We start from the raw sequence: 24,329 nt of genomic DNA on the forward strand, positions 1-24,329 counted from the left end.
TGAATTCAGATGTTTTCTTCATGCACAAGGCAACAGCATATGTAATGTGCAAACATGGCAAAGGATAAATGGTTTGCTTGTGTTTGCTCTCCTTACCTTTTCATAGGGATTTAAAGGGAAATTGATAGAAATCACACAAGATGCTGAAACCGACAAAAAGATGCCCAGCTCACTCACTCCAACCTAGCTACTTCTCTTGGTCAAAAAAGGCTCTTCTAGAGCTTTGATATTTTAAGACAGGCGTCCTCAAATTGTGGCCCTTCTGCTGTTTGGGCCTCCAAATCCCAGAATTCCTCACCATTGAACAGCTGACTAGGGCTTCTAGGAGATGAACACTGCAAATATTGCTAGTCGCTAATAATAATAATAATAATAATAATAATAATAATAATAATAATAATAATAATACACTTTATTTATAACCCACCACTATCTCCCCAAAGGGGACTCGGGCATCTTACATGAGGCCAAGCCTAAAATAATACAACATAATAAACACACAATAACAAAATATATCATAACAAAATATGAAATAACAAAATCAACAATATAAAACAGCATAGTAAAACCAAACACAGAGGGCGGGCCAAAGTTATGAGGTAAAATGTTAAAAAGTTAAAACCCTGGGTGAGATAGGGATAAAAATGCATTTGTAGGAGAGGAGCCCAACAGGGAGGAACCATGGGATTTAGCCATTTTAGGGGTGGGAAGATGCTTCATTCTGAGGGCAGCTGTAGGCTAAGACAACCAGATGGGTTGAGTGGTCATTGAAGATTATAATCACAGTGTAGGGTTAAAACATGGCTGGAGACATAACATGAGGCATTGTATGATTTCATCCCACAAAGGGGAATGGGGAATGGGAGGAATCATCTTCTTCTCATGGCATTTCATAGCATTCTGTCTTGAAAGAAGATGGAGAATTTACTCACCCCCATCAAACATAATTGTTTCCTCCCATTTCTAGTCAAGCCCTGTGCTTCACTTCTCATCACACAGGTGGGTACACATATCACAGGGGTTTGGAGTTATTTCAAATTTTCAAGATTGTGCAGCTACAGCAGCAACAAAAACAGAAAGGAGCATAGACATCCCAAGAATCAAGGGGCATGAAAAGTCCACCCGCATGCACATCCACACTGAAATGTCAGAATATGGACTTAAAACAGGCAGATGCACCAATACCCATCCCATGGAAAAATACTTGTTTCTAAGTGATACTAAGTGCAGGAAGATGAGTGAAATTAATTTTCACCCAACTTTAAAATCCATCCATTCCTACACATTACAGAGATCCAGTCCCATGGAATGGGGTGTTCATCATTTTATGGGAGCTGTGGGATTCCATCTTTTAAGTGTGTAGAAAACTGAGGACAAACTCCATCTGATGAGGTCTGCAGTGTGTATTTAGCTTTCCTTGGTACTGAAATGACAGCCATGCATACCAAAATATCAAACACAGGTTCAAAATACCAGCACTGCTCACACTTGATTTTACCTTCCCTTTATGCTGCCCCTTTTCACTCCATCTGGAAAAAATAAATAAAACTGCAGTTGTACACAGCAGAAGAAAAAAGTGATGGCAGCCAAGAAGGATTGGACAGTGACATATGAGCTTGATTTTCATTGGCAAAAGTGTAATATACATTGTTTTTGTTTTGCTGTGTTGTTGTTATTGTCGTTGTTATGTACATTTATAGAATCACAGAATTATAAAATTGGGAAGAGACTGCACTGGCATCTAGTACAATCCCCTGTCATGAAGATTAATTCAATCTTAATTTTGTATTGATTTTTCTCAAGATTAATTCAAAGGAGGTTTCCATTGCCTTCCCCTGGGTATAGCTTTGCAATACCTGATATTCTCTAGTGGGGTCTATTTTAGGTATTATCAGGGCTTTCTTAAGCTTCGAATATGCAATCTTAACTTTTTGTATATTTGGGTATAGGAAATACAGGCCACCGAGTTGTAAGTGAGTCTTCTAAAAGTACTCTGGTCGGGTTTTGGGGTTTCCTACTGATAAGGAAAGAGTATGGCTGTGATATGTGTGTGGTGAAGTGTATCCTGCCTGGTCCTAAAGAACTGCATAGGACTGAAAAGTAGTGCCAACATTTATATGTTTTCTCCCTGAAACTATAGTCTGCTACACTTTCAAAATACACACACACCAAAAATTTCCCATGGAAGGCTTAGATACAACTCAGTCAGTGTACTTTTCATGCCATAGACTTACAACCTTCCAGATAAGTCCATACATTCTTTCCCATGTCAAGTCAAGGCCACAACGCTCCATCTCAGCATTACAGTTGGGCCACTCGAACTGCTTTGAAAGCATACTATTTTAAGACCCTGTAATTGTGAAGGGTTGTTACAAATCCAATGAATTATTTCTGAAAGCATCTAAAAGCTTCCATTTCCTTTGCCAAAGAGGAGAAAATAGAATGGGAGTGCTTTAAAAAAAATGAGGGAAACACACAGAAACGTGAAGTTGAAAGGTTGTGTGGAATGTTTCTTTGCTAACCTTACAAATGCATTTCTTATCAACCGCAGGGAAACCATGACACTTATTCCACCTATGTTACTCTGACCAAAATGTTGAGACTTGGTTACATGAAACAAAGCTGTCTCAATTATAAATTCTTAAATTCTGTCTTTAAAGCCAATCGCCAAAAAAACAGAGCAATCACTTTATATTGCAATGGATGCAGGTCTACATACCAACAGGAAACATGACAAAGAAAACTCAGAGCTATGTTAAGGAATATATGATGACAAGAGAATAGAGTGATATTTCAAGTAATGATATCAGATTTCTAGCCTGAAGTTAGAGTAAATATTTTCAATTATTTTTTCAAACATTAGACGGTTTTTCACAGCCAAACAATGGTAGGTCATTCATCAGCCAGATGTCCTTAAACTACATCCCAGCTAATCCCACACGATCATGAGTAAGCTTCTATTCGGTGTTTTCTTCATCCCAGGCCCGTAGCCAGGATTTTGATTCGGGGGGGGGGGGGGGGGCTGAGTCTCAGTGAAAGAGGGTCTGCCCTAGCAAACTTTTTATATCGTTACCCCAATACCCTAATGCATATGGGATATATTGAGTATGGTGATCAGATCATGATATGAATAAACATAACAGTTTAAATAATGCACCAGTAAGGCGTTCTTGTGGACCACAATGAGAATTGGGGGGGGGGGGGGGGCTGAAGCCCCTCGACACCCCCCCCCCCCAGGCTACATGCCTGCTTCATCCATATACATTTATCTTTATTTTTACTGCATTGAGGAGCCTATAAACATTTTAAATTTGTTGAAATAAAAAATCCTTTGTCGTGCATATTTGCGAGACAGGGAGGGAGGGAGAGAGAGAGAGAGAGAGAGAGAGAGGATGTGATCCAGCTCATCCTCATTCCACACTGTCAGAAAAAACTATATGTAGAAAATGAATGGAGATTTTTCTACTGACTTCCTCAGCTAAATGACTCTTTTTAAAAAGGTGGTGAGGGGGCTTGGTTAGAACCTATGGCCAGTCATGTTACATGTCTAAATCACCCTTGCTGACTCTTTGGAACATTTTAATGCTGGGAATAGAAACAGAAAAAAAGAATTCATCTTTCACTTCAGAGACTGGAATGGCATAAGACAGTCTGGGTTTTTCTTAAATACAAATAAGTGACCGTTCACATTTAAAAGCTATAATGCTATAGCTCAAAGGAATACAATAACAGAATGTGTATGCCAGTGTAAAGGAAGAAAAAGTCCAGGCGCTATTACAAGTTCTGTCATATTTTGCTACTTGGACAATTTGCACAGCCATATGATTCAGCCATCAGTAATCAGAAATCAGCCCCAAATTACACCCCAAATTTGACAATATGGTAACATAGGTAGGAATACAGCTGCCCGAATCACCCTCTCCCAACTCAAGAACAGGAAGCATAATGTTGATAATGTTGATTGACAGGAAAAGAGATTTAAAGATGGGCTTAAAGCCAACCATAAAAACTGTGACATAGACACCAAGAACAGAGAAGCCCTGGCCCTTGAATTCTAAAACTGGAGGTCAGGTGGGACCAGCAGTGATGCAGAATTTGAAGAAGCATGAATGGAGGGTGAAAGGGAGAAATGTGCCAAGCCAATCCTGACCGGGACCGCTTTTCACTGCGGGAAAACATGCAGATCAAGAGTAGGGCTCTACTGCCACCCACCGTCAAGTCACTACACTTGGAGGACCATCACCCTCAGGCTGCGAGGGATCATTTAAGTAAGTAACTAAGTACAGGTGCAACTCCAAAAGACTTGGTGTAGAATATAAGCCCTGTCATTTTTGTCCCGAGATGCACTATTGAATTAATGTATTATACATGAACTTCCACCAGGCTCCAAATACGTTGATATATTGCAAAGCAGATCCACATGTTGATCACCTGAATTGTGAATTGGCACCACTCAGGAATATTACATATGTCACAAAGCAAAGAGAAACAAATGAGTTTTATCTGATACTTGCATTAATTCTGTTTCAGTATCTCCAAACTGCTGTCCTTAAAGACAGACATTTTTCTCCATGATCAGTAGAATTTGATATCCAAAAGCAGAATGCAAAATGGTGAAAGTTCATAGACCCTGTGAACTCTGCCAATATACCTGGAAGTTTGTTCACTTTTCAAACTACTAGCTGATGGCTTCCTCTATTCATATTTAACTTTCACAAGAATGATCAATAATTTCTTTAAATAATTAAATTGAAATATATATTATCTATTTCAATTTGGAACAGATTGACTCAGGTTGCAGCAAACTCTCTTTCATTTGATTTTCAAAAAGGAGAAGCTAAAAGTTTGAGCAGACAGTGTTAAAATCAAATGCTTAAAAAGGTGACTTGTCCCCCCCCCCCCCAATATATATTTAGGTGTTTTAAACTTTCAACTAACTAAGAACCTTATCCCATTGGCTATTGGATTCACCACACAACGTGGTCAATCTGTGAGGTCCTGGTGTGGGGGGGGGGGGCACAGAGAACCTGTCACCCCATGCCCAACCCTGGTTTTTCCACGTATGCTCTTTCATGTAATTCCCTGTCAGTGGGACAGTGAATGTGTGTCTCGTTGTAGTGCAAACTTTAAAGCAGTAGTTCTCAACCTGTGAGTCCCCAGATGTTTTGGCCTTCAACTCCCAGAAATCCTAACAGCAGGTAAACTGGCTGGGATTTCTGGGAGTTGTAGGCCAAAACACCTGGGGACCCACAGGTTGAGAAACACTGCTTTAAAGGATCTGGTCAGGGAGCTTAATCTATTTTGAGGTAGGATCTATGACCATGGAGAGCTCATTTTGGAGTTTAGACTCAACAGATTCACTCAATGGCAGGGAATCCCCAGCTGCTGTGACCAATCTTTTAGTCATTTCATGAGTGACACTTTGAACTGAAAGTATAGTCTTCCGTTCTTTATATCCATCTTCCTGACCTTCTTGTCTATGGCTTCTGTAAACAGATATGCATATTTCAAGATGCTTCAGAAGAAGGAGTGGAAGTAGCACACTTGAAACACATTTTATGTCATAGGAAAGCAAGTGCAATCATAAGAAATGAGAGCTTCCAAAAGAACAGCAATAATTTCATAATTTTGCATGTTAACGGTGTCAAGTAGTTGGGTTCTTGGTTACATCCCATCTGCCACCTTTGTTGGGTTATTAAGATGTTTTTTTTTTAAAAAAAAGATGAAATAAGTAGCACCCTCAAGCTAATGAATGTCAAATTATTAGCATAAACATGCCACCTTGTATTTCTTTTCTCCCCTCCTTACAAAAACACAATTTCTCTGTTTTGCTTCCCGTTTTAATGGCTCTAATTTATCACATTAACTAGTGCTGCTATTTTTCGCCTAGACATCTGTGAGGGGGGCAGTTTCAGGTAAAAATAAACACATACGTGAAATCTTTACTAACTGCTACTACCAAAAAAAAAAAAGAACACAGAGAGGTTCTGTGTATTTGCCATCTGCCGCTCTGGTTTAATTGGGTTTATCAACCTCAAATAATATTTCAGTGAAGCTTTTATTGAGCAGGCGACAACCAAAAGGCATCTGGTTTTAAAAATAAGCACAGCAAGCTTGAAGTTGATGGAAAATATGACAGGCAGCCTATACACTTGCACACATATAAGTATGTGCCATATAAAGAAACCAGTTTTCCTGGAAAGCCAATAAGAGCTGGGAATGAGGTCTGCTCAGCCACTGGATCAAACTGAATTCCATAAACTACTCTACTGGCTGGTTCTGTCCCTCTATAACATATCACTGTGTTTCTAAACTGCCTCAGACAAGGCAATTTGGTATCTCTCAGATTTGGTTCAGGGATTCACAGTTTTTGCTAAAGCTTCAATGTATATGTATTCACCAGAAGTGCAAGATTTTCTGAACTCATAGAGGAAAAACTGAATTTTTCAGAAAGAGGGAGCAAATAGTTTAGGAGTGGGAATGAAAAATGTAACCTTAGGGCACTTTTTCAGATTTTAAATCAAGATATTATTTTAGGAAAATAAAAGCAACGTATCTCTAGTTATCATAGGCTGGAATAAAATTATCCTGTCAAAGATACTGGAAATTGTATGCATTCAACATATAATTACCAAATGAGTATTTGTTTTTTTAATTACAAATGGAACTACAAAATCCTGAACTGTAAGCAAAACACAAACATCAACAACAACAACAACAACAACAACCTTTATTTATACCCCACCACCATCTCCCCAATGGGGACTCGAGATGGCTTACATTAGGCCAAGCCCATTAATGCAATACAATAAAATCAAATCAAATCAAAACACAAAACAACAGCATAGTAAAATACATAAAAATACAGTAAACAATATAAAATTACAATAAAATCCTTCACAATCACAGTGACAATGAGCGGGCCGCATGTACAGGATAAAATACTAAAAGCTAAAAACTCGGGGTGAGATAGAGATGGAGCAGATAGTTTGTGGGAGAGAAGCTCACCAAAAATGGGGTCATAAAAAGGACCTTCATATAGGAGGGGGAAAGTATACTATAGAGACAAACGTTGAGGAGGAGTGGCAATATAAGACTGAATGGTTACTCTCCAAAAGCGAATGGTTACACTCCAAAAGCACCTTTTACAGCACAATCTGTAAGAGACTTCTTTGGTTTTGTTACTGTGAGGAATTGTCAAAATGCTCACATAAAATAGAATAAATCATCAACATTAGTGACTGATACCAGATGAGAAACTCTCCCCAGGCACACAGAAGACTGGGTGGCTTAGAAAGTGCTGAACAGTCTGTGCTCTATCACCATGAGATGCAGAGTCAAGAAATGGGGCTACAAAGTGGAGTCCACAGCATGGGGTGTGAGAAAAGCAAACCACAGATCACTTACTACAATGCAGTCTGAGCCCTGGCACTGCACAACAGAGGACCTTCTTACAGTGACACCAGAGGCACTCCAAGTGGTCAAAGGAAATTTAGTATAATGCCAAGTTTTCAACTTTGTTTGTGGTTTTTCTATACTTTATAACTGTATTCTCAATTCGCTCCTGACACGATAAATAAATAAAAATCAACATTAGTAAAACAGACTACCTTGTCTCTACTAGTAATTTGTAGTGGTAGGAGATGCAGCACACTTATTTCCATAAAATGAATGTAAAAAAACCCAAAACCAGGAGTAATCTGATACTGTACACAGATGCACATAAAAAGTCATATTCTTACACAGTTTTTAGAATTGATTTTGGTGCAGTATATATGTGAACACCTTTTCCAAAACATTTCATGGACTATTCCAGGAGAAAATATGCAAATGTTAAGTATTAGCAATTACAAAAAATGGAAAAACAAATGAAAAAACATTCCCTGCATACCGTTCTGTATTTTTTCCTAGATCTTCACATCTCTAATCTGGACATCTCCACACAATGAATGTGTATCAAAATACTTCTAGCAATCTAGGAAAAAATTATACATGTGGCTTATCAATAAAATACACGGTGGATGGTGACAATAGTTACACAAAAATGGATGAATATGTATACTGCTCCAAAGGCATATTTTCCAAGATAGAACTTGAAACACAATAGAAACTTATGACAGAGACATTGCCAGAGACAAAAAGGAATAAATAAATCACTAGCCATATAGCTCAGCACTGCAGCACTACCTAAAAATCCCTTTGAGCCTGCATGTCAATATGATAGCAAATGTCTGCTCACTTATATTTTCAACGAACGCAGATAAGACTTACCCGTAAAAAAGAGAGATCTCGATTATGTTCAATGCTGGTGATCTCTAGGTTTCCCATTACCACCTCACAGTTCTCATAGTATTTGCGCAGTGCCCGATACTGTTGCTCAAGATCAGACAGCGAACTCAGCTTGTTTTCAGTGCCAGCACAAACTGCAAAAATTTACAAAAGAGAGAATGAAGTAAATAAATGATTAGATCTCATATAAATATAATATAGAAGCAAAACAACAACTATGAACAGACGTTGTGTACAAAGTATAATTGATTCCCAAAGCCCATGCATCCTTATTTGTAGTATTTCTGAAGAAAAAGATCACTAAAACAAATATTACCCATGATCCAGCAAGTTCATTTAGAAAGAAAAAAATATGTCAGAAATTGATCTCTCAATTTTTTGGTTTAGGAAATCATCCAGCCAGTAGCATGTCAAAATGATGAATAATACCTGCTTCTGAAACTTCACCAACATTTTCAAGAATAGAATGAAATTTTGTATTAAAAAAGAGTAAGATTCACTGTACTTTTGTGATCTACATTAATGCCCTCTGCAGAAATAGTATCAAAAGTAGGATTTCAAAGGCAGCACATGCTACAGTTGAATTGTAACAAATTGTATTTATGCCTTCTCTGAAAGTATAGGCTCCGATATATAATAGTAATTGATATATGAGATGATCTTATGTTCACAAAACTGCACATTATGTATAACTTTCTGTCACATAGCTACCCGTATTTACTCGAGTATAATGCACCATCAAATCTAATGTGTACTTCAATTTTCAAAGCCCTGAAATCCAAAAAAAGTAGTTACTATATTACACAAATCTAATGCACCCCAAATTTTGGGAAGGGAATTTACTCAAAAAAGGTGAGCATTAGAATTGAGTAAATATGGTATATAATTCTTGTCTGTCCAGGAAACCAACGCTACCATGTATTATGTTTGCTATAAGGACCAGCTTATATGAAATACTGATATGAATCCATCCCTAGAAACAGTCTCAGAATGATAGACTAACAAGGCTTCTAGCTCTATCCTCACGTTCTGTTTTCCCTTGGAAAAAAACATAAATTGTACACCCTTTCACTGTTTATTTTTTTATTTGCTTTTTAATGGCACCAAAAGGGGGGCATGTGGAATAAGGAAATGCCCTTCCCTGATCTGCCAACAACACTAACTGCAAGTTTGTGAACACAGCTTGAAGTTATCAGTTGACTTGTAGAGACCCCATGAATTTCACAAGATTTTCTAAGGCAAGGAAAACTCAGAGATGGTTTTGTTAGTTTCTTCCTCTGAAACATAGCCTACAGCACCTGGCACTGCTGGTGGTCTCCCAGCCATGTACAACCCAGAGCAGAGACCTTCCTGAAAACCAACCAAAACAACAACTGAATGGCAAAAATCGCCATTCAGCACCCAAAGGTCTGATCACTGGATGTGAACTTCTGATATAAATCAGAACTGCACTCAGGGGCGGCTCAACCCATTACGCAAAGTAAGCATTTGCAGTATAGTTGATTTTGCCCAGGGGCACTCTTGAGGCGCTCTTGGAGGAAAATAGACCTTGACATATGCGAGTTGTAGTTACTGGGATGTATAGTTCTCCTACAATCAAAGAGCATTCTGAACTCCACCAATGATGGAATTGAACCAAATATGGCACACAGAACTCCTACGATGAACAGAAAATATATATCAGTGATTGGTTTTGGGGGGGGGGGGGCTGCCAAAATACTGTTTGCTTACCATTGAAAATTACCTAGGACCACCTTTGACTGCACTCCTAACCTGTTGATGGTGAAGTTCTCAGTTCAAAATGGAACTAGCTGACTACATGCAAACACTGCTGACTGCTAAACACTAACAAACAAGCAAATGAAGAGTTGGCTTTGTGCTGTTTTGCAAATCCTTACTCTGTCTCATCTAACACAGAAAGGAGATGGCAAGAGCTGATGTGGGCAACAAACCTACACATTTAAGCTGGGATTGCTCTGCATATTTACCACCATATCTCATGTGTAGCTCTAGCCTAAACCCAGAAATTAGTAAGACATGTTCCTGGCAATATAGAAGTCAATGTAAGGTGGGCTCAGAAATGCATAGTAAAGTATCATAGGTTTTTTCAATGTCTCAAATTTATATTGTGTCCAGTCTGTCCTCACACATGAACAAGCCTGAGCAAGCAAAGCCAAAAAAAAAAAAAGGGGGGGGGGGACATCAGCAATCATTATTTTAATTTATTTTGGAAGCAGATGGGCAAAGAAGACTGATTTATGAGTTAAACAAATCTATGTAATATTAGTAAGCATCAACCCTATCACCCATTTGCATCAAAATAATAGACTGAGGAAGAAATTCAGCCATCCCCACCCCACCACTGTCTGCTCTAACACTGCAAAGGGGATTGCTTTGTAATCTATGGTTACACAAATAACCATACCACCAGTATTTGGAAACTGTAATCTGTTATACCAATTTTACACTCCAATCAAATAATTACAATACACGGTATTAGAACAGTCAGGAAGCAAGAAGAGCTAAACGTATTTCTTTTTTCATTTTGTGGCTGAGCTACCTTGAGGGGAAAAAAAACTAACATGGGCATCTCTGCCTAAAAATCCCATGGTGGATTTCACTCACTTAAAATTCAGCATATGACTCAACATTCTCACAACTCCACACAATCTGGAGAGCCTAGTAAAAGTATCAGCTGCTAAGTGCTCAAATAACTGTTTTACACAGTGTCGGTATGATGGGATTGAGGGGTGTCCTGTCAAAATATGGTTGACTCCACATCTCGTCCAGGAAAGTTAGTCCAGAGATTCATGCATAGATTTCACACATAGTAAAAGTGTTGGGCAGCTGATCCCCACCCCAGTCCTCTCCAAGCTTTCCTTAAAGGGAGATCAATACAAGGCAAAAGCACATTCCACCCTAACTCTCCCAATGTGGAACATCCAGGCTCTCTCACTTTTTTGACTGCTATTAAAATCACCCAGTGTCTGTTTTCTCCTCCTAGTTTTTCCTCTTTAAAATGTTGAGAATTGGTTTGGAAAAATGATGTCTATTTTTTTCTCTGCAACTCATGACACTTTGGAACAAAATGCTAAAATACAGGCAGAGCATTAAGGAGAAATTATAATTTCATTTACTGACAACTTCACTTCTGAGAAAGGATACAATCAAGGGAAGCAAAAATCCAGCAGTTATCTAGTGAGAAGTTTCAACTGCCAGGTGGAGAAAAAAAAACCCTTCTCTAATTAATATGTGTGGCTATAATCAGAAAATGTGACACTACTGTTTCCTTTCCAGAGGGGAGAACCTGGAAGATATAGCTAAGCATGTAAAAATGATACCTGCAGTGCTGCAAAAAACACAGGCCATATTTATAATTACAAAGGCATTCTGGCTTCAATTGAGAATCGTGTCAGATTCCCGACTGGAGGTCAGAGTCATTAAGGTTCCCTGGGAGACTATCACCGCAAGTTTCATACAACCTTTTCCTACAATATGTTCTCCTGTCTCTTGGCCCTAAAAGAAAGCATCTTGCTTCCCTTTCAAGAGCTGCAATCAAAGCCCAAATCGCCTCATGTTTGTGGAAAGGAATAAAATGGCATTTTGTGTAGTCAAAAATGTAAAACATTGTCAAAAGTGGGAAGATATAGATGCAATGGTATTCTCAGTCATGGGCTAGAGTGAGGGAATCACCAGAAAATCACATTTGTAAATTTCATTTGGATGGAGAAAAATAAGACTGGCTGGCAGATTTTAATGAACTCACCCAATTTGGGGCAGAAAGTGGAGGGAATCATTTTCTTATCATAGTGTTTCATTTCTTTCCATTTAAAGAAAAACTGATAATATATTCTTCCCCATCACACACAATTTTCTACAGAAATCCTCCAAATTCTATCAAGTTTATTCTCCACCCATTCTGCATTATATATATGAAACTTCACAATTGTGGAAGTCATTCTATTATCATTAATATTATAATTACATTTGTCAGATATTTGATATGTAACTTAGATAATCAATTAAAAATTAAAGTCCAATTATAAATTTGTACATTTCTCCAGGGCTTTGAGAAAGACTATCCCTGGTATTTCCAATTATTTATAATATAAAAGGAAAAGCACAAAATTAACATGTTATGTTGAAATTGGGAAATCTCAAGTATAAAAAATGAAGAAAATATAGCTACATCACACTGGTAATATACTGAAAGTGTGTAATTCCTGATGAATAAATTACTTTTCAAATATTATCATAAACATTTCATACAACAGCAATTAATAACAAGAAAAGGAGCATCGAAACCACCCACAGGAATGCCCATACTTTATGTCATTACAACGATCTAAAAAGGGGAATCTGAGAATTCCCATCCCATATTAAAATAAACAATTTTAGTCATTTCTGTATGTATTGGGATCTCTGGAGACAATTGCTCCCTGAACCCAAAAACTTCAGTTTCTGCACACTTTAGAATCGGAGTCCCATGGGGAAATACTGGAAGTAGTCTTGTGTCATTTCATACAATGACACAAGATTTTTAAATGTTTTAAAAGTGTGAAGAAATGGGGGAACCCTGCATCTGATGATATTCTAAGAAAGATAACTTTTCTGAGCACTGCTTTTGGAAAGTTTCTATAGGTAGTATTTAAAAAAGCACCCTGAAAGTAAGAAACTAGCAGATGAGGAAGACAGTTCAGAGAGAATTATTTTCACTATTTCTCCTGGATGTTGTTCCAAAGTTGCAGGGAGTTTTTTCCTACCCCTTTGCAATCCTCTCACTTCACCTACATAAGCTTGAGATAGGCACAGAAAATGTTCCAAGCAACTGGAAATTGCTAAAAAATATCTTTAGCATAGTTATCAATTCATAAGCTCTCTGAATGTGTATTGGAAAAAAAATATAGGACCTTATCACACTTATCTTTTTTAGTGTCCTAAGACACTAAAGGAACAATCCAGCAATGGAGGGACACACTATCCATCACACAATGTCACTGAAGTTCCTGTCAAAGCTCCACCCCCAGCCAGAGTGGAAGCATTGTAGGATGCTTCTCTCCTAACATGGGAAGCTATTGCTTCGATGTGGCTTCCCCCATGTCATACTTCCCCCACAGAGGCTGGAGAAATTGCATTCTGGGGGGGGGGGGGAGTCATCTGTGTGATGAGGTTATAAGAAATAGAAAAGTTCTTATTGTCTGGCAAACATCTTGACAACAAGTAAAGGAACATTTAGGATTTTATCACATGAGGCAGGAATGATGGCACTGAAGCACAAAACTGTGCATAACACAGTGTTGGTCTCTTGTATCCCTGCAATTTATCCATTTCCTACTACTAATGCAGTGGTTCTCAACCTGTGGGTCCCCAGGTGTTTTGGCCTACAACTCCAGAAATCTCAGGCAGCTTTCCAGCTGTTAGGATTTCTGAGAGTTGAAGGCCAAAACTTCTGGGGATCCACAGGTTGAGAACCATTGTACTAATAGCAGGGGCGGCTCAATCCATTACGCAAAGTAAGCATTTGCAGTATAGTTGATTTTGCCCAGGAGCGCTCTTGGGGGAAAATAGACCTTGACATATGTGAGTTGTAGTTACTGGGATGTATAGTTCACCTACAATCAAAGAGCATTCTGAACTCCACCAGTGATGGAATTGAACCAAATATGGCACACAGAACTCCCATGACGAACAGAATATATATATCAGTGATTGGTTTGGGGGGGGGGGGGTGCAAAAATACCATTTGCTTACTGTTGAAAATTACCTAGGGTAATAGGTAAAAATAGCTTGCAGCCTCTTCATGTTCCTGTCACTCACATTGGTGCCATTGTGCCATGGGTCTAGGCTATGAGTAAAGTGACATATGGGTATGAGATCCTCCCCATCTCCTCCTCATTATTCCCAAAAATGTTTGTACTTAGTCAACATTTGAACAATTACAGTTATATTTTTGTTATTTATTGCTGAAACTGCAAAAATTGCTCTCTCACACACACATTACAGAACAGTAGATGTGTGGGGAGGCAGGGTTATGGGGCCATATGAAAGTTCAAGATGGATTGTCAAAGTCATGCAATAGTGCAAAGGAAGAGAGGTGCAATATTAAAGGTGCTCATCCTGGTATTTATCTGCTATTTTTGACAGCACAACTGCAGTGCAATAGTAACTTTGTGTGATAAAGTCCTTAGATTCTCACAGAGAGATATAGCAAAATACTTCTAGCTCAAAGTGCATCATGATTAACAAGTAAAATGGCAGACAATGAAGTCTGAACATGAGAAATTTTAACCAGACTTGGAAACTCATATTTTTAAAATCAAAATGTGACCAATGATATATTCAGAATACATTCAGATTCAGTCATGCAGAATGAAATCTTTGAAAATTGATACTTGAAATAAAAATACCTGAACTGACATTATGATTGCTTCCAGCATACATCAACCAAGGCCAAGGTAACCCAGGTGTGTCTTCAACATATTTTCTTTCTTTATTCTACTTATGCATTTAAAACTAGTCTGATAGGATTTGGAGCTATAACCATGCCTTGTATCTATCTTAAAGCTTTCTAGGCAACATAACAGATCTCATTTCAAAGGTGTTGCTTTGGGGCATCATTAAGAGCAAAAAACGCTGATCCTTATTGACATTGCTTTGTTTTTATTATCATAAAGCACACATTTTCAATTTTACTATGCACAAGAGAGGGAGGGAAATCAAATAAAAGGCAAAATAGAACTACATACTGAAATATTTATCAAAATATAAATTTGTTTCTATTCCAAAATTTCAATAATTCCTAGTTGTTTCAGTAACACACTTTCTTCAGACCAAGATTTGTTCTGTGTTTGTATCTTTACTTGCTGCAACAGTACATCCAGTGTTCAACTCTCCTACTCTCCGGAACACATCAAAACCTCAGAATTCATTTTAAATTACTAGAGCTTGTTTGTATTGTGTGTGCACGAGAGTCTTTTTAAAATAGAAAACTAAATCTTATTTAACAGGGCTTTAGAAAAAGATTATAATTTGAGTTTCTCTACATGAGGTCCTGCCTGAGTGTAGCACGACTTTGATTTGACAATCGATTTGACAATCAGGCGGTATATACACAAGACATTGCTCAGAAGACAAAGGTCCATTGATTTCAGAAGTCCATTTATGAAATGAGAACTGAAAATGTACTCTCCTGTATCCACTAAACAACACAGATCCATTTCATACACAACTGTTATGTGTTCATAACCGTTTTCTTATGAGACTTTATGAACTGAAATTGATTGATTTGTACAAGTGAAAGAGACACATGCTCAGTAGTCCCAGGTAAATGTTGCAAAACTGCACACATTTCATTAGCACCTTCAGTACAACCTCACAAGCTGTCCCTTTAGAAAGATTGCAAGGGTCACAATCTTAAAGCAGAGAGAAATTATAGTCTAGTGGTTTGAATGCTGGACTATGACTCTGGGAGACTAATGATCTCATCACGCTTACCAAATTCAGGATCCTATGACACTTACAGCATATTTTGGGGATAGAGCCCTCTACCATGTGACCTCCAGCAGAGGTCCCATCATGAACCGGGCTGGAAGCATCCTTGGACACTTCTCTCACAACACAGGAGGCTCCAGTGGACCCAGCATGAATCCTCCCCAGAAGGGCAATGCTTCCCATATGTGATGGGGAAAGCATTGCTGAAAGGGAGCTGCACGTGGGATAACAGATTTGTTCCACTGCCCCACTCATTCCTTCACAAGACACTTCCCTTGGCCTTTGTGATAACGCTGTCCAAGTGAAATCTCCACTTAGTCATGAAAACCCGTTTTGTCCCATTCTCTCAGCCTCAGAGGAAGGCAATGACAAATCCCTCTGAACAGATCTTGCCAATGAGTCTCAACAAACCTGCTAAACAACTTTGCCAGAGTCACACTGTCTTAAGATGCATTTACATTGTAGAATGAATGTAGTTTGACACCACTTTAACTGTCATAGCTCAATGCTTTGGAGTCCAGGGAGTTGAAGTTTGGTGAAAAACCCATACCTTTTGTCAGAGAAAAACAAATGCTTTCCAAAATATCATCATCTTCTCCTGAAAAAAATCACAAAGGACTAACCCCTCACCCACTTCATACGAAATCTGCTACAAAACAGGAGCTTTTTTGTTGAATTCCAGGGCCAGAGAAGCAGGTGGCAAAAACAGAAGAGTAGCCTGCCTCAGGGGAGCGTGCTTGTTCCATCAGTGTTTAACATTTACACAAATGATCAGCCACTGCCAGAAGGGACAGATAGTTTCATCTGTGCTGACAACTGTGCCATCACACCCAAGCAAGGAGCTTTGAAATGGTTGAACAGAAGCTCTCCAAAGCTTTAGGTGCTCTTACTGACTATTACAGGGGAAACCAGCTGATTCCTAATCCATCTAAAACACAAATGTGTGCTTTTCACTTTTAGAACTGACAAGCATCTTGAGCTCTGAGGATTACCTGGAAAGGAATCCCACCGGAGCATTGCAGCACACCAAAATAATTGAGAGTTACCCTGGACCATGCTCTGACTTACAAGAAGCACTGCTTGACTATCAAGCAAAAAGTGGACTTTATAAATAATATCATTTAAAAGCTGACTGGCACAACCTGGGGATCACAACCAGACACAGTGAAAACATCTGCCTTTGCACTTTGCTACTCTGCTGTTGAATATGCATTCACAGTGTGGTACACCATGTTAAAATAGTGGATGTGGCTCTTAATGAGACATGTCGCATTATCACAGAATGTTTACATCCCACACCAATGGAGAAATTATACTGCAATTATACTATTGCACCACCTGACATTTGCCAGGAAGTAGCCAACAATGAAAGGACTAAGGCAGTAACATCTCTGGCCCATCCCCTTTTCAGATATCAGCCAGCAGGCCAACACCTTAAATCAAGAAATAGTTTTCTAAGATCTACAGAGATACTCATAAGAACACCTTAGCAAGCAAGAGTCCAAAAGTGGCAGGCTAAAACCTGGAACCTCAAGCCAAATGAGAGACTCCCTCCTGGGCAGACATAAGACTGTGTGACTTGGAAGGCACTGAACAGACTGCACTCTGGCACCACAAGATGCAGAACCAACCTTAAGAAATGGGTCCACAAAGTGGAGTCCATGACATGCGAGTGTGGAGAATTGCAAACCATAGACCACATTTTACAGTGCAGTCTAATCCCTGCCACATGCACAATGGAGGACCTTCTTATAGTAACACCAGAGGCACTCCAAGTGACCAGCTACTGGTCAAAGGACATTTAATATAATGCCAATTTTTGAACCTTCTTTGCGTTTTTAAATACATCACAACTGTACTCTTGGTTTACTTCTGGCATGATTAAAAAATTGCAATTAGTGTGGGGTCAAATTGCATTCATTCTACAGTGCAAGTGCACTGTTTAGAAGCAAGCCTCCTCTCAATAAATCAAGCTACAAAAACCCTAGTCACTGAAAATCAATATGATGGCACATGACAGTGGCAACACCATTGTATCTGTGGATCAATTATTTCCAATCTGAAACTTCCTAAAAGTAAGGAGGAAAATAATGGTAGCCAAAGATGCATATTTCTTGACCGTGAAACAAATGGGACACTTGTCTTGAATGAGAACTCCAATAGCTTCCAGATAGAGTGAAGACTGTTTTTAGTCACCCTATACAAATCTAGCTACATTTGTCTACTAGTATACTGCTTTTTCAAATCATGGGGAGGGGGGGGGGGCAGAGAGAGAGAGACAACTTGAGGTTGCTAACAACATGCCTTTTTGCCCATGTTCTGTCCAACATTTGAGGACACCATTATTTCAAACTAGTCATGTAAGGCCTGCTTCTGCTTCACCACAGCACTCAGTATGATGTCTTAAAATCAGCAGCTTATTTTCTCCTTTTCAGCCCATGGAAATGGTCTATTAATGTGAGCAATAATATGTGCCAGTTAGAAATTGACAATCTAACATGGCAGCAATTTGGGCAATCAAGAAAGAATTGTAGAAGTCCCTTGGTTACAGCTGCCACAGCTGGATTTCAGAAAATCAGTTCATCTGTTTCTCTGAAGATCAGCTGAGATAATACATAATAATGGAGAAATTTAAAAAGTAAATCTGGACTCAATGGGATGTATAAAAATAAAAGCAGTATATTCATCATAGCAGAAACTAAGGGGAAACATGCAGCAACATGAGTAGAAATCACAAGACCCTCCAGATGTTGATGGCAATTCAACCCAGCACAGCTAAGCATGAAGAATGCTGGGACTTCCAGTACAAAAGATCGAGTGTGACATGATTCCCAGTCTTGTGCTACATGCAACCATACTCTCTGTATAGCCTGTATATGATTGCCTTTGAAATCCTGTGAAGTCTCCCCTCACTGCAAATATCCAATTTGTAAATTTGAAGTTAAGCAATACACTCACTGCAACTACTGCCTTTCATCTTGTGACATTTCATGCAAAGTCAGTCTCCTAGTTTCCCTCAAGAGGTTTTTTTAGGTTTGTTTTTCTAGTTCTTCTCTATTGTTATAGCAAGTCTATCATTTGAAAAGAAAATCTGAAATTCTATCAGCCTGGATGCTTTGAAAAATAAAAGCATACTTTCATATGTGATGGTGTTCGAACCAATTTTACATTTTTTGTCATCTAAAGTGAAAATGAGGAAAGTGCGGCCCTCCAAATGCTCTGGGACTCTAACTTCTAACATCCCCCACTCTTGTCTATGGAATAGATGGGGATCCAGCAACATCTGGAACATGTTATAGTACAGCAGGCATAAGCAAATTGTGTTGGACTCACGTGACCCCTGGATTCCACTTTTGTGGTCCCTGAAGGCTACCAAGAGTCTCCCACAGACACTGAATTCCCTCCCCTCCAAAATACTGCTGTTTGGGGCAGTTTTTGTCATAAACTACTCAGGAAGCCCCTTTCCTATGTTTATAGACATAAAAAATACCCCAACTGCAACCCCAGAAGCACCCATACTCCAGTTTTCCTCTTGTGTATAAGGACATTTTTGTGGGGGTTGCAGGTTGAAGGAGGGGCTGGACAGAAGTTAAACCTTGGTCCCCATGCAGTTTTCTGCTTCTGTATTACAATGATACAGAGCATGAGCTGAAAAACAGCAAATAGCTTATCATAATCTCTAGGTTATAATTCGTGGGTGATATAGAAAGTGTGAGATCCTGGACTTTGCTTTTTCATTTCACCAAATGTCTGCAGGAAGGGGCCAACCCTGTCACTTTTTGGCTTTATCATCTGCCTTAAGTTCTTGTCAAAAAAAAAGTTAACAGATATGATATAATGCAACTCCTGCAAATACAGAGAAGAATGGTTGATCAAGAGATAGAAAATAATGTTGGTATTTTTGAGATTCTGCTAAAATGACTCATTTTGTGTCATCGTGTGTTGTCAATGTTATTGCTTTGTTTTCTGAGTTATTTTGCTGTCTGTTGTTGCTGTTGTTTTTACTACTGTATTTGGGCTCAGCCTCTTGTAAGCCGCACCGAGTCCTTCGGGAGATGATAGCGGGGTACAAATAAAGGTTTATTATTATTATTATTATTATTATTATTATTACTATTATTTTGTACCTTTCAAGGTTTGCAAGTCAGAGGGCGTTCTACCCCAGAATCACACCATTTTGAAATTTATGATACATTAGCTTGGGGATCCGATGGTGTCCGGATTATTTGATAAAAGGGATTTTGTTTTGGAGTATTAGACCATATCAGTTTGGTAATTTGTAGCTCTATTTCTTATGGAAAAAAACCAGTTTTTCCTGTGTTTTTTTAATGAATGCTCTCATCAAAAAATGCAAAAGGATGTGAGTAAATTGCAATTCCCAAAATCATGGGTCATTCACCCCAAACCCCATCAGTATTCAAACTTGGCCATGTTGGGCCTGTGTGTCAAGTTTGGTCCAGATCCGACATTAGCTGGGTGTAGTGCTTTCTGGACAAGGGTGAACTACAACTCCCAGATCCAAGGGCAATCACCCCCAAACCCCACCGGTAATGCACAGTTGACCATGTTGAGTTTGTGTACCAAGTTTGGTCCAGATCCATCATTGGTTTGGTTCACAGTACTCTCTGGGTGTATGTAAAGTACACCTTGCCCCCAAACCTCTTGTTCAATTGTTGATCAATTCCTATTTGCTGTGTGCTATAGGAGTGGGTAGGAAAGGGTTATGTGAGTGGCAGTGAGGAGGGTCATTCAAATTCCAAACCCACGGAGAGAGAAAGGAACCCTGGAATGTCTATTCAGGGGGAAAGAAGAACATCTAGGATGAAAATGTCCCTGAATTGAAGCCTTCACTTGGGTTTTGGGCAGTATGGTGTTTGGGGAGGTCACTGGCAGGAGTTGGGAGACATATTCATGGCACCTGCTATAACCTGAAATGTCCTTGGAGGGAGTGCTTTTAGCTACTCCTCAGCACTGTGGATTAAAGCTGTTTGGGGAGGGGGAGCCTGTCTGTGGAAGTGGACACCTCCGCAGCATACACACATACACATTTTCACTTTTTTCACTTTTATTATATGAATAAATGTGGTATGCATAAAATTATATATAGAAGAAAATTATAGAATTTAAAGATGCAAAACCCACATTTTACTTTTAATGGAATAAGCTTAAAATTACACAAAGTGATGTATGGGTGTGAAGACTGGAGAAACAGTTTCCATCCCTTAGATTAACCACAGCAGTAAAAATTAAAACCAGAAAGAAGATGTGTCAGAGACACCTGCTTCATAAAACAAAAAATGTATCCAAAGAACTAGATTATTTAGGAAATGAATGAATGAGTACATTAGCTTGGGCCCTTGTTATTTAGAGGAGTTTCGGTCCAGGTTTCCCAGTGAATACCGAAATCCATGGAAGCCCAAGTTCCATTATATACAATGGTGTAACAAAAGGTCTCTCTTATATAAAATAGAAAAAGAATCAAGGTTTCCTTTCGGGCGGGTTTTGTGGGGGAAAGAAAGACTATTATCAAGCCGTACATGGTTATATCAAAGGTTGCCAAATCAATGGATACCAGGTGACAATTTTATTTCCATGGCATGGGAAGCAGTGATATCAGTAAGCATTGGGAATGCAACCTCTTTGTGAAGTCTGACTATTTTGAAACTATTATCCACATTATTGCTTGGAGCTTGAATATATTTGATCCAGATGTTGGGCTACCTATGTGCCATATTCTATTCTATGACTAGAAATGGAAGAGATATGCTAAATTTCATGATATTGGCAATGAAATGTTAACTACATATGGCCATTTGGCATGTTTCTTTCTTGGTCACCAATTGTTTTCTGCATTATAGCCCATCTGTAACTGTGCTGTTATGTTTAATGGCTGCATCACTGTAAAAATATGCTGCAGGGTCTACATCATGTGTTTAAGTAGCTACAACCACTTCAGGCTTTGCCAAGACCATCGTTCCACCTTAGGCTGGGTATAAACAAGCTGTCCTCCCCTCCCTCCCTCCCTGTGTCCACCAGCCTTTCCTTTATTTTGCTCTGGTGTTGTTTTCGCCTTGAGCTTAAGTCCTTAACTCTAACATAGGTACTGGACTTGACAAGCAATTAGAGCAAGCAATTTCCACTCGTCAAACCTTGCCAGATTTGTCATCTGCCATCTGTGCTATCATCTGGCCCTCCGTGTAGCCTTGCTCAGAATCTGGGTTTACTTGCATAGAATGGAGAAAGGGTACACGCCACCATAATAGTGGGGAGAACATGACACGCCGAAGGGTATTTTGTGTAGGATTTAATCAGTTTTGTACTTGCATTTGATGTCTGTCATTCTTTCATATACATATATTTTTTGTTTAAAAAGAGGGTTGTTTTGTTTAGGAACACAATCATTTCAATCTTTACTTGTAAGCAAGGCCCACTTTGTTCAGAGGGACATCATATATTGTAGATATGAAATCTCAGTCTTGTTAAAAAAAAACCATGTGATAGCCTATTGTTTTTGCAGGTAAAACTGTTGGTACCAGTGCCAACTTGGAAGTCATAGATCACGGGCATCCAGTGGATGAATTGATGACCTTTTCATTCGGTTATAATGGACACTGTTTCACTGATGCAACATAAGGTTATGGACATAATCTTTGAAAAGATAAACCGCAATACATGCTATAAAAGCAATCAGCAAACATAATGTTGAATAATTCCATAAGGACTATAGTTTTCTAAGATCTACAGAGACACTTGCTGGAACACCTCAGCAAGCGAGAGTCCAAAAGTGGCAGGCTCAAACCCAGAACCTCAAGCAATGGCTGATACCAAATGAGAGACTCCCCCCTGGGCACACAGAAGACTGGGCAACTTGGAAGGCAGAGCACCACGAGATGCAGAGCCAATCTTAAGAAATGGGGCTACAAAATGGAATCCACAACATGCTAGTGCGGAGAAGAGCAAACTACAGACCATCTGCTGCGATGCAACCTGAGCCCTGCCACATGCACAATGGGGGACCTTCTTGCAGCAACACCAGAGGCACTCCAAGTGGCCAGCTACTGGTCAAAGGACATTTAGTAGAATACCAAGTCTGCAAATTTTGTATTTTGTTTGTTTGTTTGTTTTTGTTAAAAATGTAATACAAATGTCTGGTTGCTCCTGACACAACAAATAAATAAATAAATAAATAAGGACTAGTGTTTCCGGTAGTTATAAGACTTTTTGAAATAGCAGCAACAAGCTTTCCCTGTCTTTTATTAAACTATGTTTCACCCATGAGTGCAGCCCATGCTAGAATCCAGGTAGGGCTAGTTTGGGACTGGAACAGAACACTTCCCATAACTCAAATGGGAAGCAATACACAAGGCAAAACCACTCTGATAGACACTCCAAAAGCTACAGCTCACTTTTCCATCTCTTCAAAGACTGTTATGGTTAAGTTGAGATTGATGTGAAAGAAAATTTCTACATCTACTAGAACATTTTTTTCTCAAGATAAGAATTTTAAAAGTTTAAAAAGATTTTCACTGAATAATACTCTCACAATTTTCTGGAAACCATTTCCTAAGACAGATAACAACTTTCATAACTTATGAACCATCTAGGACAGTGGTTCTCAACCTGGGGTCCCCAGATGTTTTGGGCCTTCAACTCCCAGAAATCCTAATAGCTGGTAAACTGGCTGGGATTTCTGGGAGTTGTAGGCCAAAAACATCTGGGGACCCCAGGTTGAGAACCACAGATCTAGGACCTTAAGATCATCTTGGGAGGGCCTGCTCTCTTTACCGCCTTCGTCACAAGTACATTTGGCGGAGACGAGAGACAGAGCCTTCTCAGTGGTGGCCCTTCGGCTATGGAACACCCTCCCTATAGATTGGCCACCTCCCTTTTAACATTCCGGAAAAAAGTCAAGATGTGGCTTTTTGAAAAAGCATTTCCAAATGCAGAGCAACTGACATAGAAAAATGGAACGACGACAATGAGACTCTCCTTTAAGAAGGAGACACTATGAATTTGTATTTTATTGATTTGTTTAGTTTTTATTATATGTTATGTTTTAAATTGTATTTATGATACTGTAAGCATTGAATTTTACCGTTAACCCCCTTGAGTCGCCTATGGGCTGAGAAAGGCGGTATACAAATACAAATACAGTAAATAAAGAAATAAATAACACAGAGACAGAGTCACAGTGTACAAACCTAAATAAAATACCTTAAAGTGCCTCTCTTCTCCCCCAATAGTAAAATATACAGTGACATGGTAAATAAAATAATTATTTGCTGCCTTCCATGACACCTACAAAGAGTTGGAAATGACTGAACGAATGAACAACAACAAATGACACCCAAAATCTGTTGCCTGAGATGGCTACCCCATTCTGCTTGATAATAAGCCCTCTATCCAGCCATGGTTTTGTTTCCCCTCCCCACTCTTTCTTCCTTTTGTGGGGAAAAACGCCTATAGAAAGCCCCTTCCTATCTTGTGACAATAACTTTAAAAGAGAATAAACAGAATGGACAGAGAGTAGATGTTACAAACATCTCAAC

General features: G+C 39.0%; 1 protein-coding gene across 5 annotated transcripts in view; it reads right to left on the reverse strand.

Annotated features, from left to right (window-relative positions):
• ERBB4 (erb-b2 receptor tyrosine kinase 4) overlaps positions 1–24,329 on the reverse strand; it is a 1,155,234-nt gene that overhangs the window by 747,578 nt on the left and 383,327 nt on the right. For all 5 annotated transcript variants that reach the window (XM_067470344.1, XM_060781240.2, XM_067470353.1 and 2 more), the window contains exon 2: positions 8,272–8,423. In XM_067470344.1, coding sequence (XP_067326445.1) covers positions 8,272–8,423 — 152 coding nt within the window. The remainder of the gene's footprint in view (positions 1–8,271; positions 8,424–24,329) is intronic.

Source organism: Anolis sagrei, chromosome 1 (genome assembly GCF_037176765.1).
Source record: "Anolis sagrei isolate rAnoSag1 chromosome 1, rAnoSag1.mat, whole genome shotgun sequence".
Classification (NCBI taxonomy): domain Eukaryota; kingdom Metazoa; phylum Chordata; class Lepidosauria; order Squamata; family Dactyloidae; genus Anolis; species Anolis sagrei.